Raw genomic sequence first — 18566 nt, forward strand, 5'->3', positions numbered from 1 at the left:
ATATATATATATATATATATATATATATATATATATATATATATATATAGACAATTTTCAAAATGGTGTGACCATATTATTTCCTTCTAAAAATTATGGCAACACATTCGTGGCTAGAACCGGGAATTCAAGGAGCATCCCACATCTGATTATATGCACTGTTCTATTGCACCTTCATGAGCAAAGAAATACTTACTGAATGCATTATTCATGGACCTTAAAGGGATAGTTCACCCTAAAATTTAAATTCTGTCATCATTACTCACTCTTCACCTATTTAAGTATCTTTCAATTGTGTTTCTGTTGAAAATAAAAGAAGATATTTTAAAGAATGCTGGTTGCTGTCACCAACTGACATCCATAGTAGGAAATATATACTATGGAGGTCAGTTGGTGCCAGCAACCAGCATTCTTTAAAATAGCTACTTTTGTATTCAACAGAAGTAAAAATGAATGATGAATATATAATGAGGTAATTTAACTATTTAGGTGAACTATATCCATTCGAGTGAATGTAGACTTTTAGCTAGGCATAGGACGATAACCGTTTTCAAGGTATACCGCGGTTTAAAAAAGCTATAGTTTTCTGCTAAACCGTTTCTACTGTGTTTTTTTATGTTTTGTTTTAAGCTTTTTAGTATCAACAGTATCTCAGCACAAAAGATATCCAAGATGCCGTTTTAAATTGTAATGAAATCTGTGTTATTTACGGTGGCCGAGAAAGTTTAACGCGCTGCAATTTAAGAAAACGCATGCAATTACAAAAAACACCTGCAAATTAAGAAACGATCTTCATTTTGACAGCACACCTCTTGCAATTTCTCACAACACAAACAACTGAAGAAACGCGCTGCATTTATACAACTTTTCACATTTAATCATCAGTTTATTTAGGCTAATAATTTACAAAAGACAATGGAATTGTGTAATCAGGATATTAATATAAACAAAAATAAGCTCACCTTTAAAAGTCCACCAACAAACTCACTGAGCAACAGTTACGGCATAATAACACATCCATATCTCAGCAGGGTCTGTCATGTTTTTGGGTCCCCTTTCTTAATTTGCTGGTTTTTGTAATTGCTTGTGTTTTCTTAAATAGGCGCACGTTAAGCTCTCTCGGCCACCGTAGATTGACATTTTTACTGATCCAAAATATTTTAAAAGTTTCACAAAACCAAAAAAATTATATTAATATACAAAATAAAATATATTGTGTTTCGAAGGGGGAAAAGGTTTGTTTTTTTTACCCAGACATTTAAAAAGAATATATTTTAGAGCAGTAATCACAATACCGTAAAACAATATTTTTATCCAATGTTATCATACCGTCAGAATCTTATACCGGCCCGTGCCTAATTTTAGCTTATACACAAGTGACCTGTAAAATTCTCATCCAGAGTTCAGGAGAAAAAAATATCTTGCACTTGTAGCGTCAGAAGCAAGAGCCGCTTTCAGAAAGAAAAGAGGTGATGCTTCGGTTCATATGTACAGTTTTGACAAAGCAGCCGTGGTTTTTTTTTCTCTAGATATACAAGAATGCTTGAATAAGGATTGGTTCGTCCTGACTGCTCTCTTATCTTTGGTACATCAGCCCCACATTTTAGCCTCCTTGACTTCTTTTTTTTTACATTTCCTCTTTTTTTTCTTAAAAAAGCAACAAAATCACTGACATCATTCCCACATCTGCTGCTCCGAGATGAAGATCACCTCCCATCCATACTGTACGTCACTCCTCTTCACCCACACTGCACTTCCTCTGTCCCTCATCCTCACTGCCGTCCCAATAGCCCTTCCTCACGTTCACATTCACACACAGCCCAAACATACAGAAACTCAAAATATAATCCAAAGAGAGCGAAAGGAAAGTGTCCTTTGAAAAGCAGTGCTGCGTGAAGAGCTTCACCGCTTCTGAGAGCTGTTCATCACTTTAGAGACAAAGTTGACGATGGCCGAGGCCGGCTGATCTGGGTCCATCTCTGCGAACAGATGACTGACGTTGTCTGTCGTGCTGCCTTGCTTTCTGGCCACAAAACCAAAGAATCTGAAAAGACGACAACACAGGTATTAATATGCAGAATCAATCAATCAGCCAATTAATTAACAAATATACATCTTGGGAAATTAATAGTGAGTTAAAATGTAGCAAGTTTGATAAAGATATAAGCCTCCTGTAAATTATTCATATTTATATGTAATATTTTTTATTATTTTTTTGTCTTTTGGTCTAGTTTTTAAAACTATTGTTTAAAAAGATGTTGATGAAAACCTTTCCATTACATTACATTTTTTTAAAACTAATAACAATTTCACAGGGGGGCTAATAATTTAGCATTTAACTATGTATTTATTATTATACAACACTTCTGTCTGGTTCTCGAATCTGATTGGCTGATAACCATGTCATATTCCGCAATATCAGAACTCGTACAGCCTCTTCACCCCGTGTATTACTCCGCCGACATAGAGTGACGGCAGATTAAAAAACTCACTACAGTTTGACGAAAACTGCAGCTGTTGGACAATGTACTTTTGAGGCTTTTTTATAGTGAGAATGTAGTTTTTTAGATGGCAACTATGCAGTTTATTTATAAAGATAGTGCCTATTTTAAATATTTATGTCAGCGGCCATCAGGCTGTCATAATGAGCAGAGCAAAGACAGTTGACGTTCTGCCACAAAATGGCGACAAAGACGGCATAATAAGTGCTTAGGGGAGGAAAAACTCAGCGTAAATTTCAAACTACAGCTGATCAAATCATAGAGCAGGTAAATGTTGTAGTGCTGTTTTTATACCATAGCAATCTGGTAGTGTTAGCTTTACTTTGGCTTTTTCGATTTCCCAATTGCAACAGAGAAATACTGGGAAATCTCTGTAGATTGATGGCATTTCATGTCGTTCAGCCTTATAATCTTAAAATGTGAGCAAAATCACCTGTTTTGTCATTACTTTAAACATTATGATAGAGAATCATTAAAATCCTAGCTCTAAAGTCATGTTGGTGAAGTAGCAATGATTTCTGCTGTTCTGACCAGCTGCAAATGCGAATGAATGGTGGAAGAAAGTAGTTCCTCATACAAAAGGATTTTTGAAACTCTCCATGTTTGATTTTTCTTTTTATATACATGATTATGCCGTCAAACTGTTGTATAAACACAGTAACAGATTCCAAATGCAAAAAGCACACTTGAAATGAACTCTGGACCTTTTATCTGCTCATTGTAATTGGGATAATGAGGAAATAACACACACCTGGCCATGGAACAGCTTAGAAGCCAATTGTCTAATTACTTTAGGACCCTTAACAAGTGGGAGGCACATATGCAAACTGTTGTAATTCCTACACCGTTCACCTGATTTGGATGTAAATACCCTCAGAAATAAAGAAATAAACTATCAAAGAAAACTATCACTAAAAATGCTAAGAAACTAAAACACTATAAAACAAGGCGTACATAAATATATAAAATTGCATGGTATATTAGGATACTACATACAATGATATTAAATATTATTTAGCTTTTTTTTTTTCTTTTTGGGGCAATATGTGATTTACCAGTAATATCTGAGTAAACATTATTACTGCAACAAAATTCTTTGGCTGCGTGGGAAACCTGCACAGGAATAATAATCGGCCCACATGTACTGTCAACAAAGTGAATTCATAACAAACTTGACCCTACGACCAGTCAAAACATGTTTAACAATTTATCATATACTGTAGCTGCATTTGTCATGTTCTCTGACACGTTTATTAAACTACCCTGTTCTCTTCTCACATGATCTGAACATATAAACCCAGCAGCATTTTCCATTCTGTGGTGCTTTTATATGTAATCTTTTCTTCTCATTCCCTGATCTACAACAGCAGAAAAGATCTTCACCATTTGGTGCCTCTAACATCACATGCTTTAATCCTGAGCCCAGTCCAATGATCTATTCTTCATCTGTAACACATCTCAGCAGCACAACACCAATAATCTCTTTCAAACTCTGCCAGAGAGAGCCGTGAGGGCCGTCACATGCCCAATCGCCCCAAAACTCAAGCGTTTAGTAAAGAAATCTGATAAGATTGGGTGTGTTAGAAGATGATGCTTTGTATTTTATCATATTATTTCCCCCTTAAGAATGTTATTATAATGGTTTATAGCACAGGACCCTTTAATCTCAAAAGGGCAAAGAAGATTCTTACTGGAGCCTGTTTCTGTCTCAGAAATAAACATAATAAAACACATAAATGATACTTTTTTTCATCTTACCATGTTTTCTCTCTCTCTCTCTCAAAATTGTGAACTGTTAACCTGATATTCAGACTTTCTTTTTCAGGTATTTAAGTTAATATCTGACTTTTTTTATGCAGAATTCTGCTTTGAAATCATATCAAAATTGCACCATTTCTATCTATATGCTTAATCAGGGATGAGCAGTATTTATGGTACATGTATTTCAAATCTGTGTTTTAAATACAAAATAGTATTTTGTAATTTGTATTTAATAGGGTTTATAAAAATGGGTTATCAAAATACTTTAGTGTCCTGTCTTTTTGTATTTTAAAATACTGTAAAATACTTTCTAAGACGTCTACATGACGACTTTGTAAAAATGTGTTTTTCTCAGTTATTTGCCAAGGCTTGAGATGAGACTAGAGAATATATTAATATTGAAAAAGTAGATCAATGCTTGGAGAATGGATGGAAATTATGCATCACATATAAAAAAGTAACAAACAAATAGCAGGGGTAAATTTAGGAGCAGGTCAATATCAGACAGGAAAATAAGACAAACAACATAAAAAATCCTACAGTGGCGATACCTACAAAACTTAATTGGCTGTTTCAAATGCCAGTAGCTGATCTGCAGGTCCTCTTTATAGTTAATTAATTACAAACTTTGAGATAGTTAATCAGTATGAGACAAAAATATATAATAATAATAATCCAAATGTTTTGAGATATCGTGCTTTAGATTGAGTTTTGAAGAGTAGGATTGCGAAATAACATGATTTATGGAAACTGGAAATTTTAGTAGTTTTCAGAAATCGTGATTTTACATTGACTTTTGAAGATTTCAGTTACAAAAATGCTGAAAAATAAGACTTTTAAGAGATGGTGGCAATTTTCATAATCAAGAGATATAGTACTATATTAACTCATTACCTGCATTAAATGGTTTTTACAGTGATTAAAGAGGACAATCTTCAAGACAACACTTTCTGTATGGCACAAAATCTATACTAATATCAAAGAAAAACACAAGTTTTTTTGAATACCTCCTACATTAGTGGTGAATGAGGTGCAGAAAATCACAATTCTATTTTTGTAGCCCTACCCCTTCGCCCTTACAACCGAGGATTAAGGGGAAGGGCTTCAAAATTTACCCCTAAGAATTGGGACAGCACTACAGCATCTGCACACGTCAGTATCACAAAAAGGGTGTGTATTGTTGTATATTTCAGATACACATCCTTTTAGTACACATCCACGAGAAGACAGAGCTTGTCATATAGATTAACGACTGACAACTGACCTAAACCCAACCAATAGTGTTTTCAAAAGTAAACGTAATACAAAAGTGCACTGCGACCTCATTATTTACCTTGATTTTACATTGCTTCTCTCTCTTTTGTGGAATTGTGCTTCACCAGACTTGAATCAGAGCAATCTGCATTGCAAGTACAATGTCGTACCAAGTAAGCTACCGAGCAAACTGACCACACCAGAAAAAGTTGTCCATATGGAGATAGACATGTGACACGTATGTATACATTAAGCTGTTTTGCTGTGTTTATTTGGCATTGTGTAAAGAACAGCATGAAAAATATGTTTTCGTCAATAATATGTCCATGCATATATCATTAGTGTAAAAATGGAATAAAAGTTGCTAGCATCATACTTGTGTAGTGTTTATTTAACCTAGAAACTGCAATTAAACGTATCTTTAAGTATGTTTTTGCGTTTTTTGTTTTGTTTTGTAGCTTGTAGCACGTATTGCCAATGCACGGTATTCGCAGGGTGTTAAAAAGTCTTAAATTTCAAAGGCAAAATTTTAGGCTTTAAAGTCTTAAATTCATTGAAAACAATAAGAGCGATAAAACAACAACATGTAGAATAGATGAATAAACGTCACCAAACCAAAACACTTGACTGCTTAGTTTAGATTTTAGTAACTATAACTTTGACTTTTTATTTAGTGTGTGGTCTCGTTTTATTTGTAACATTGTAAGTAATAATAATAGTCTTGCTTTTTACTACAAATACAGTTTTGCGCAAAAGTAACAATGTAAACAACAGGTCTCCAGCAGAAACGGCGACATAAACAAATGAATAACTATGTATAATTCAACCTTATTGTGTCAGTGGACTAAATATGTTCGATGGGATGTTGTTCTGAGGACTCTTACCTTTCAAAATAAACCGTGATGTACAGCAATTAATATGTGCATGTGTTTTGTTATTACGATGATATGCACTCCGTATCAAATAAATGTTTGCTGTACAACTTACAGAAATTTAGCAAATACATTCTTTATAAGCTTCCTATTGAAAAAACAACTAGCTATACTAATACAAGCTATACTATACAAGACTACTCATGATCTTTTTACAATCTATTCATAAACACTGAAATGCGCAAAAACGGTCCCCCAGTGCATCCACGTTTTGACACTGGCTAACCAGGTCTTAAATTTCCTTTGTTAACGTAAAATTACCCAATCAGTACAACCAACAATCCATCTAAAAAAAAAACCTGGGAAGGATGCTGATCTGGACACACTGTTGTGCATAAATCTGGTTTATTATTGTTTTTAAACATGGTGAAAAAAGTATATAACTAGAATTTGCTTGTTTTAACACATTATTTAAAATATGTGGCTAAGAAATAACTACATTTCAATTGTAATTGGGAAAGTAAAATCTTTTTTTAACTGGCCATTAGAAAAAACTCTTAGCATTTTGCCCTGTGTAAGTCTCAAAATTGATTTATAATGGTCTTTAAAAGTCTTAAATTTGACTTGGTGAAACCTGTAGAAACCCTGCAATGATCCTGTGCTGCAATTATAATTACGCACAGATTCCTGATAATATCAGCCCTGTTAAATAACCAAATAGTTCTAGTTTTATGGGAATGATGAAGATTCAAAGAAGCATGTTTTCGTCACGTATGTACTATGGCCTCTGAGGGTAAATCCTGACACATGCGTGTGAGAGTTCGTAGACAGGCGCCAGGTTTTGTCCTGATAGCTGAGACCGCAAACATTAGAATCATTTATCATGAAACCCATGATCATAACAAATTGTATCCTGTGATTGAGACTGATGCATATCTAAATGGAAGAAATGATTGAGTTTTTTGTTTTTAAAAGCTGGTACTTACTTGGCAGTGCCACCCTCTGGTTTGTTCCACCTGGAACAACATTAAATCAGATTATAGATGTTTCATCCCGGCCAACTACAACATTGATTAAATCATAAAAACAATGCATTGTATTTATAAAGCACATTTCTAGGAACGCTACAGTAGTCAGCATTTGAAGTGAATATAAAACAAGATTACAAACTTGTCCTAAAACATGAATGTGTGTTGTTTAAAAGATTTAGGACAACTTTGATGAAATGTGATGATCAAATGTTGACTATACTGTATTTCAGAATTACGAGTGCAGCCCCAAAATACTCATTAAAGTCTGTGTGGAATCCAAATTGACAACCTCAGGGTATCCGCAGGGACTTATAAAGCTTAAAAATGTCTTAAATTGCAAAAATCCTTAAAGTCTTAAACTTCCTGAAATATTTTGTTGTAAATAATTTACAAGTCTTAATTTTTCTATGTCCATCAAAAGCTACTCAATCAATCTGACACCCATCCAATCACCAGCAATCCAACTCAATAGAACTTTTAACAAAACGTACATTCTTAACTCTATTTGTCAATATGATTTAATTATCATCCTTACAATAACATTTGTTTAAAAGCTCTCCATTTATACCTTATGATAGAGTTTAAAACTACTGTTTATATAGTCGGCGCAATAGCCTAGTGGTGCTGACATATGGTGCAGTAGCACTTCAGGGCGTCCCGAGTTCAAATCCCGGCTCGAGGACATTTCTCGTCCCTACCCCCTCTCTCTCTCTCTCCCACTTCACTTCCTGTCTGAAATACTGTCCTATCCACTTAATAAAGGCAAAAAGGCCAAAAATAAATCTTTTTTTTTTTTTTTTTAAACTACTGTCTAAATATAAAAAGTGCATTTATACAACCAGTGTTAGCTTGTTTTGACAAATATGTGGCAAAGAAATGAATAACGTTGATAGTAAAAACCTTTTACTGTTCCATTAGAAAAAAAAATTCTTAGTGTTTAACCCTGTATAAGTCTGAAATTTCATTAATAATGGTTTAAAACTACTGTCTATATATATATAAAAAGTGCATATATACAACCAGAGTTTGCTTGTTTTAACACATTATTTTAAAATATGTGGCTAGGAAATCACTGAATTTGATAGCAAAAAATTGTCCTTTTCGATTAGGAAAAAATTGTTTAGCCCTGTATAAGTCTGGAATTTCATTAATAATGGTCTTAAAATTGTCTTAAAACGTCTTTAATTTGACTTGATTAAACCTGCAGAAATGTTTATTTTGCACCAAGTGTTATTCTTTAGGTGAACAATCAATCTGCGCAAGTTAGATTTCATGCCAACTTTATTACTTACAAACTGCATAAGTTTTGTTTTAAACAAAACATGTTATGCTGGAAAAAGTGCATCTATACAACCAGTTAGCTTGCTTCGACACAAAATAGAAATAACTACATTTCAATTGTAATTGGGAAAGTAAAATCTTTTTTTAACTGGCCATTAGAAAAAACTCTTAGCATTTTGCCCTGTGTAAGTCTCAAAATACATTTATAATGGTCTTAAAAAGTCTTAAATTTGACTTGGTGAAACCTGTAGAAACCCTGCGATGATCCTGTGCTGCAATTATAATTACGCACAGATTTCTGATAATATGAGCCCTGTAAAATAACCAAATAGTTCTAGTTTTATGAGAAGGATGAGGATTCAAAGAAGCATGTTATCGTCACGTATGTACTATGGCCTCTGAGGGTGAATCCTGACACATGCGTACAAACTGGATAAGTTTTGTTTTAAACAAAACATGTTATGCTAGAAAAAGTGCATCTATACAACCAGAGTTTGCTTGTTTTGACACAATATCTAAAATACGTGGCTAAGAAATCACTAAAGTTGATAGTAAAAAATTCTTTTGATTTCCATTAGAAAAAATCCTTAGTGTTTAGCCCTGTATAAGTCTGAAATTTCATTAATAATGTCTTTAAAAATCTAACATTTGACTTGATGAAACCTGCAGATATGTTATATTGTTATTTCTCAGGTGAAAAATCAATCCACGCAAGTTATTACATTCAGATTTGATGCTGACTTTAATACTTACAAACCAGATGAAGTATGTTGTTTCATTTTCACATTTTATTTCTCACAAGTTACAATAAATGGAGAACTTTTAACATGTTATGCTGGAAAAAAAGCATCTATACAACCAGAGTTTACTTTTGATGTTTTTTAAAAGATGTGTCTAAATTTCATTAATAATGGAGTTAAAAATGTCTTAAAAAGTCTTAAATTTGACTTGATGAAACCTGCAGAAATGTCTATTTTGCTAGCACCAAGTGTTATTCTTTAGCTCCAATCCATGCAAATTATTAAAGTTTGATTTTGAAAAAATCCTTAGTGTTTAGCCCTGTAACCAGATTAAGTATGTTGTTTCATTTTCACATTTTATTTCTCACTAATTGAAATAAGGCAGATTGGCAGTTATTGTTTTCTGTGTATATTAATGTGCTATGCTTCATGAACCAGAATAGCATTGGCTACTTTCAAAAGTTCTTCATGAAGCTTTGAAATGAAACAAAAGATTGGCAAATGTTTCAGAGCATGTATCAAACTGATCTTGGATTTTGAGTTTGAGTATGTTTTGAGACATTTGTTTAATGAAAAGGAAGTCTTGTAAATGTATAAAAGAACACGTATTATGCAAACACAACATTTGATGATAAGCTAAGTGAATTCGTAGGTTAAATTTTTAATTCAAAGTTCACAATATGTGAAAAAGTCATTTCTAATGCATGTTTTGACCAGCAGGTGGCATCTAGCATGTGCTGTTTCTTTCTTTATTTATATAGTACAATATAACAACAGATATTGATTATTGTGCTGTACACAAATTATCTAAAAATTCAGATAAGGTCAAAGGAATGAAATAACATACAAAACATAAATTATGAAACATGAAATGACGGGCTTTAAAAGCCTTTTCTAAAAGGTGGAGTTTCAATTTCTTCTTGAACACGCATTCTGTGGAGATTCTTCGAATTATTCCACAACTTGGAGCCCACAATGGCAAAAGCTCGGTCTCCCTTTTCTTTATCTTGATCTGGGACCTTTTAATCATTTCGGACTTGATGACCTTAAACATCTTGCAGATATGTTAATGGTCATAAGTTCAGATAAATGAGAAGGTGCAAGGAGAAGAATCTAACTAAGAATACTACGAATGCGAATAAGAAGTTTACCAGCTGTTATTTGGACCACATGTAGTCAAATTGTTGTTTCGAATGCTTCTACGTTTTCAAATCATTAAAAAAAGCGATTGGTTCAGTTGTTTTAAACCTTTAAAAAGCTTTGTTTCTTCTATAACATTGACTGTAGTGTTTAATGTTTCAGTGTTTGCTTACTTCCTCTCCTGTGGATCAATATCACAGAACGTGACTGTGCCGATGGGATAATGGCGTCTGAAGAAAAGCCTGTTGACAGGAATGACAGGTACGGGCTTATAAATCATGTCCAGATTTTGAATGAACTGTTTGAAATAGAAAGGAACTCACTTTCTCTGGTTGTCGGTGAGTGTGATGCCTTGTGCCGACACCTTGAAGTGAACAATGGTGGCTGAGGGTGCCGGACTGGCATTCATGGTTTCTGAAATGGCTTTGGCGATGGCTTGAGGTCCAGTCAGAGACTCCATATCCACAGAGTTGATGTACAGGACATTGCATGCTGGGAAAGACAAGAAACATTTATTAATAACCATTCGGACTAAATGACAATCAAGATTTGATGCAGATGCACTTTTAAATGAATTCTAGTCTCCATACATTCTGTCATGTCATCAAACGCACGCATATCATTAGTATATTCTGCATTTGCATAATGCAGTGGTTCTCAAAGTGTGAGCTGGGGGTATTACTGTAAAACTTTAAAGTCTCACTAGATATATTTTAATATTAATTTATACAGTTTTTAAATTATTATTATTATTTTAATCTTTATTTTTCATATTTTAAGCTTTAACTTGAATTCATTTGTTGTGTGGATTTGTAATTAGCTCTAGTCTAGTTTATCCCCTATTAGTATCTGTTCAAATTTGATAATTTCTTTTCATATTTGGGTTTAAATTTCAGGTTATTCTTTAGAAAATTTATTATTTCCTTATTATTTATTAATTATATGTAGTTTATTAAAATTATTTCAATTTATTTATTAATTTATATCACACAATGCTATATTTATTTATTCATTTATTTATTATTTCTTAAAGTAATGTAGCATTGTATGATAAAAATCGATAAATACATAAACATATATAAATAATATGGAACTTATATATATATATATATATATTTAAATTTTTTATTTTATATTTATATATTTTTTTGAGTAACAATAATAACGTTAGAATCACAAAAATAACTAAAGTTAGCAAAAGTTTTATTTTGGGGTGAAGTACTCTTTAAAATCATCGTTTCTGTTGTATTGTTGTTTATATAATATTAATATACGTATTTTTAAATTAGAGACTAAGCCGAATGAATGAATATGTATTTTTGCATGCATTTTATTTATTTACTTTTTCTTTACGCTGTAAAACTCAGTAGATATATTTTAATATTAAGTTATACACTTTAATAGTATTTATTATGATTTTTAAATTATCCTGGATCTTTATTTTTCATATTTTAAGCTTTAATTTGAATTCATTTGTTGTGTGGATTTGTGAATAGTTCTAGTCTAGTTTACAAACTATTACAGTATTTCTTAATTTTATTTTCTATAGTTATAGTTTTAATGCAAATGTGTCTTTTTATTGCTTTCTATTGTCATGGTTTAATGTAAATTTGTCTTTTTACTCATTGGATCCCTGAAGAATACCTAGGTAGTTTCTAATGGGGATCTAAATAAACAAAAATCATAAGAATATAGTAACAAAAATCATTTGCTTTACTAAAATGGGGCAATAACAAACACCCATTCGTGTTAACCTTGTGAAATTGAGAACCACTGGCAAAATCCATCAGTACATTCCATGCACAGTAATCTTTCATCAGTCATGAGAGAACATGCTGTATAAAATCAGAAAGGTGTTCTTGAAATACAATCGAGGCCTTGACAAAAAAGCCGGAAACTCAGCAGGCGAACAGATTTTAGCAGACAGGTGAAGGTGTTTCTGGAGGTCTGAACCGTCCAACACAGACTCATTGGGGAAACGTTCCCAGGGCTACATATTTGGGAAACCGCAAATACATGTCCAGCTGCATTTAGTGTGTAAAACAAATGCTACAGAGCGCTATGATCCCACCGACAACTTCTGTTTCAATTTTGCACTACTACTGACCACTTATATCTTTAAGGACAGCTTTTTCGGCATGATCAGTTTGCTCAGTTGCTCGCCTTGTACAGCGTCTAACTTGGTATATGGAGTTCAAGATTGGGACCGAGGTTTAAGTCCAGCAAAGAATGGTTCCAGAAATCAGATAAAACAAAACCAAACCAAAATTAGTTTTGTAAATTGTGCTAAAAGCATGCGGCCATGAAGAACTTTTCTCTTTATAATTTAGCCTTAAATGGCATGTATGATGGGCAAATGTGGCACAGTAACATATTTGAGCAGTGGCGGATTTAGGCATTTGAAGCAAGATGCTGCCCTGGGCAATTACCCACATTGCTCAGGGCAGCATCTTGCTTCACTTTCATTTATGATAGGGTGACATGAACACTGTAAGGGCGGCAAGACTGTTGTTTGCCTAGACTGCCAGTTAAGCTTGCGCCGGTACTGTATTTGAGATTATCATAAATGTACACAGCGGCCTCTAGTGGATTCATGAAAAAAAAAACTGCAAGCATACGTTTCCCTGGACACGTATTTTACAGTTCCCAAAAATGTAGCCCTGGACACGTTTCTCCAATGAGCCTGGATGGCAAAAGTTACATGCATAGACAGTAAAAAAAGAGGAGTGCGGTTTTCTCTCTAGACACGGCAGTCAAAGTCAGGTTAAACACATCAAACACAGAGAAATAAATGAATCAAATACACAGAGCATCACTGGGTTTACCATGGCCGTCAGCTGAACTCTTCTGCCCTAAATCATTTCCACAGGAGTGCCGTCACGGTGGGGAAGAACATGGCATTGGTTCAGAGTTGATAGCAAATGATGGACAAGTAACAGAACTAGATTGACTAATACATATCATCACACCTGGTTTGTTTTAGAACTTGGTGCACATTCTTCTTTAGTTATAACTCAATTATTTAGTTAGTTATGAACAGAAATATCAGGCTTATATCTGCTCCAGAACAATCTGTCTGAAATTGCTCAGTGGTTTAAGGTGAGACAAATCTGAACTATCCCTTTAATGTATCTAGTCAGTATATGAGTGTAAATTACGGCTTATTTCAAATGACCATTTCTGAAAGCTATTTAGCCTAATTAAAAAAGTAATCAGAATTTTCCCTTTTTTTTTTGGAGAATTTTGATGAATGAACATAAAGGGTATAAAAGGTATTTTTAAAAGTACTGTTTTATATACATATTTATTTTAAGAGAGGGTTTTTTTTCTTCACTTTTCTCTAAGAATGTTCATAAAATGTCCTATAATATTTATTCTGGAGGGAGATAGATTCTTATTTGTTTTATTTCACTGGAACAAATTCATATATACGTTTTTGTACATTACAGGTCCATATTTGTACCCTAAAAGTACATATTAATACTTAAAGGTGTGAATGTGTTCCTCATAGAATCTTAATGGTACAAAAGTGTAACTTTAAGGTACCAATGTTCACCTGTAAAAAAAACTAAAGTGTTCCTTTTGAAAAGGGACCACCCCAGATTTTGTCCCTTTATTTATAAGAGGTTACCTTACGATTACAGCACAAACCACTTTTAGCCAATAACCTTTCAAATTAGCCTTTTCAAATTAGCCAAATTAGCCTATTTGACTAGTTAATCTAATTTACCTAGTTGATCTTTTAAATTGCATTGAATCTAGAATAGATAGATACAAATAGATACAAAATAGCTAGAAAAATATTTACTAATGCAAACTATTATATCATATTATGGATATTATTATATTATACTAATATCAAACTATTGTTTCAAAATGTGTTGGAACAAAATCTCTATTTAAAAGCACTCCGAAAATGTTCAAAATGACACAAAAGGGCAATTTTTTTTTTACTTCAGCTGTATATTAAATAACCATAAGCAATGTCCCGTTTATATGTAGATAGCATATATATATATATATATATATATATATATATATATATATATATATATATATATATATATATATATATATATACACAGACAGTTGAAGTCAGACTTATTAGCCCCCTTGAATAATTAGCCCCCCTGTATATTTTTAGAAGACTTTTTTTTTTCAACACATTTCTAAACATAACAGTTTTAATAACTCATAATAATTTCTTTTATCTTTACCATGATGACAGTAAATAATATTTTACTAGATATTTTTAAGATACTAATATTCAGCCTTAAGTGACATTTAAAGGCTTAACTAGGTTAATTAGTGTAATTAGGCAATTCATTGCATGATGATGGCTGTAGACAATCTAATAACAAATATTGCTTAAAGGGGCTAATAACATTGACCTTAACATGATTTTTTTAAATGCTTTTATTCTAGCTGAAATAAAACAATTAAGACTTCTCTATAAGAATAAATATTATAGGAAATACTGTGAAAATTTTCTTGCTCTGTTAAACATCATTTGGCAAATATTTGAACTATAAATAAAAATTCACAGGAGGGCTAATCATTTTAGCTTTAACTGTATATACATTCATTGACTGAGTTATGTGACTGCACATTTGAATAGTTTTATGCAACTCTTTATTTGTACACATTTATCAGTTTAATATAATTGTTCTGCTGGAAGAGCCTTTCTGTAACTGTAAGTATTGCCTTTTTATATAAAATTAATTAAATATGTCCTTTTGCTTAAAATAAAAGTCTTTTCATATGCGTTTTTCCAAATGTTTTTCCTTTCTTCCCCTCAAAACACAACAGAATATCTTATTCAGAATCTGGAACCTCACACTATCAGACACTATCATTAAAAAAATGCCAAAAGTGATGAATTTTCTACAGTCAGTAACGCGTTCTCTCACCTGCGCCCTGCTTGAGCATGTCTGCCGCCGGGTTGGTTGGTGTTGCGATCTCAGGTGACTCTTCCAGAGGATCTGCAAACATGAGCACAGGTCAGAGGTCATACTGAGCACATCCTGTCAGGCTGAGTGTTATAACCTGTCGTTCGCCAGCAGGAATGCATGCTATGCTGGTAATCAAAGGGTCTGGCAAACGTGCCGTCACACTGTGTTTGAAAAGGCGGAAATGCACACGTAAAGGTCTGTGGCTTTGTGCTCTTTGACACCTGGATGGCATATAGCAGTTGGCTGAGGACAGAGGACAGAATGAGGATGAATGTTCTCAATTATTCACAGCGGACAAACAGGACATGCATCATCATGACTGAGGACACAGATAAATGAGGTCATGATGAATGTTCAAGTATAGAAAACACACTTATCCACGCACACACAAAAGAATGAGATTAGTAGAGAAAATACATAAGTATGCTTCTAGTCGTATTGTTTCATATTAGATATATTATTGTATCTTGCTTAAATGTGAGCAGCACTCATGCATGTTCATGCAAATGCTCAAAAACCTGTATTTTCATACTGTGTGATATCAGATTTAAATTCTGGGTAAAATACCAAGACACAGAGTAAAAAATGCTGGACAAAAGCCTCTATTTGTGAATAAAAAAAAGTGCAAATTGCATAAAAATCCTGGCCAAATATACAAAAAAAGTGTTATATGGTATAAAATTGATGGGCGAAAACACTGATATGCCCATAAAATAATATAAATGAAATAATAAAGTATAACTACACTGAAAAAAAATATTCATAGATGATTCCTTGGATTTACTCATTTTTTTTACGTTAAGTGGTTGTAAACAATTTATTTGGGCTATATTTAAACAAATTAAGTTGAACATTGCTCAATTTAATTTGTTTAAATTCAACACAAATAAATTGTTTGCAACAGTTTTGCATGCAACACTTTTGTCAGTGAATGCTAAACAAAATAAAAAACAATATGCGGATAAAAATGTTGATCTTCTATGAAAATGCTTGACAAAAATTCCAATTATCAAATGCTCAAAATACATGTATTTTTATGTAAAATGTGTGATATTGCATTTACATTCTGGCCAAAATATCAAGACACAAGTGTTGTATTATTAAAAGTGTAATATTGCGTTAAAATGCTCGCAAATGTTATATGGTATAACATTGCTGAACAAAAATACCGATATGAACATTAAAAACGGTAACGTATACTTCTGGACAAAATAAAAAAACAAAATGCACATAAAAATCTTGATCTTGTATGAAAATGCTTGACAAAAACTCCAATTATCATATAAAAAATTATAATGTATAATAATATTGGAAACCCAATATGCACACATCCATTGTGTTTAAATACATTTTTAAAAATCATGTATTCCATGCTAAATGTGTGATGGCAAAAAAACAAGACGCATATTAAAAATGACTATTATCACTATTGGTTAAAAAGTGCAATATTGCATAAACATGGACAAAAACACAAAGTGTTCTATGGTAAAAACATTGATATGCACAAAAAAATGATAATGGATAATAATGCTGAACAAAATGTAAAATAATAAATACATAAATAAAACAATATACATATAAAAATGTTGATCTTGTATGAAATGAAATATTTAAAAAATCCAATTACTTATATTAAAAATATAATCTATAATAATACTGGAAAATGTATATCCATTGTGTAATATTTCAAATGTTCACAAAACATGCTAAATGTGTGATAGTGGATGTAAATTACAAAACCAAGGTGCATATTAAAAATTGCTGGACAAAAAGCCTCTTATTGTGAAAAAGGTGAAATATTGCATTAGAATGCTAAACAAAAACACACAATAATACTGTTTATACTGACATATAGTGTATATGCTGTTTATACTGACAAAAAGTATAGTGATATAAAAAAAATTGCTGGACAATAGCCCCTATTTCTAAAAAAAAAAAAAAGTAATATCGAGTTAAAATGCTGAACAAAAACACATTATAAAAGTTTGATATGGTATAAAATTGCTGGACAGAAACAGATATGTAGATAAAAAATTATTATGTAATATTTGTTGGACAAAACAAAAAAAACAATATGCAGAAAAACTCTGATGTTGTATTAAATTGCTTGACAAAAATCTGTATATACTGACAAAACGTATACTCTTTATACTGACATATAGTGTATATACTGTATATACTGACAGAAAGTATAGTGATATTAAAAATTGCAAGATAAAAGCCCCTATCTGTGAAAAAAGTGTAATATTGCATAAAATGCTGAACAAAAACACATAAAAAAGTGTGATATGGTATAAAATTGCACAGACAAATGATAAAGTATAATAATGCTGGACATCTTGTATTGTGATCTTGTATAAAAATGCTTGACAAAAAATTCTAATTAGCAATTAAAAATATATAATGTATATTAATACTGGAAAACCAGCATGCACACATCCATTCTGTAATATTTTCAAATACTCTAAAACATATATGTTTTTTGTCATGCTAAATGTGTGATATTGCTATTCAATTCTGGACAAAATACATTAAAAAGTGTGATATGGTATAAAATTGCTGGACAAAAACACTGATATACACATAAAAAAAAACTTATAATGTATAAAAAAAACACATAACAATTGTGATCTTGTATGATAATGCTTGACAAAAAATCCAATTAGCATATAAAAACAATTATAATGTATAATAAAACCAATATACAAAATATCAATATACACATCCAATGTGTAATATTGCCACACATGTATACATATAAAAATAAAGAAGTAAATAAATGAATGAATAAATTAATTATTAATCAAAATTGAATAATAAATAAATAAATAAAAATGAAAATAATAATAGTAATAATAAATAAACAAGCTGAAATATATACAAAAAAAAAATGTAAGGACTTTTATAATGTGGATTTTTTTCCATTCAGTAAAAAAAAAATGTCATTTTATTATCTTTTGGTATTTAAATTGTATTGTTTACCTTAAAAGTAAACCAAAACATTCATGTTTTTATTGTGGTCCCTGTTCGACGG

The 18566-nt window shown here is 32.0% G+C and overlaps 1 protein-coding gene across 9 annotated transcripts in view; it reads right to left on the reverse strand.

Moving 5' to 3' along the window:
• Positions 1-381: 381 nt before the first annotated feature.
• tns1b (tensin 1b) overlaps positions 382-18566 on the reverse strand; it is a 549979-nt gene continuing 531794 nt past the window's right edge. For 8 of the 9 annotated variants that reach the window (XM_056465912.1, XM_056465908.1, XM_056465913.1 and 5 more), the window contains 6 exons: positions 15491-15562; positions 13406-13432; positions 10904-11072; positions 10754-10822; positions 7375-7404; positions 382-2044 (listed from right to left, as the gene is read on the reverse strand). In XM_056465912.1, coding sequence (XP_056321887.1) covers positions 1903-2044; positions 7375-7404; positions 10754-10822; positions 10904-11072; positions 13406-13432; positions 15491-15562 — 509 coding nt within the window. In that variant the 3' untranslated portion in view covers positions 382-1902. The remainder of the gene's footprint in view (positions 2045-7374; positions 7405-10753; positions 10823-10903; positions 11073-13405; positions 13433-15490; positions 15563-18566) is intronic. The other variant, XM_056465911.1, reaches the window with a different exon arrangement.

The sequence above is a fragment of the Danio aesculapii genome, chromosome 9 (assembly GCF_903798145.1).
Source record: "Danio aesculapii chromosome 9, fDanAes4.1, whole genome shotgun sequence".
Lineage (NCBI taxonomy): Eukaryota > Metazoa > Chordata > Actinopteri > Cypriniformes > Danionidae > Danio > Danio aesculapii.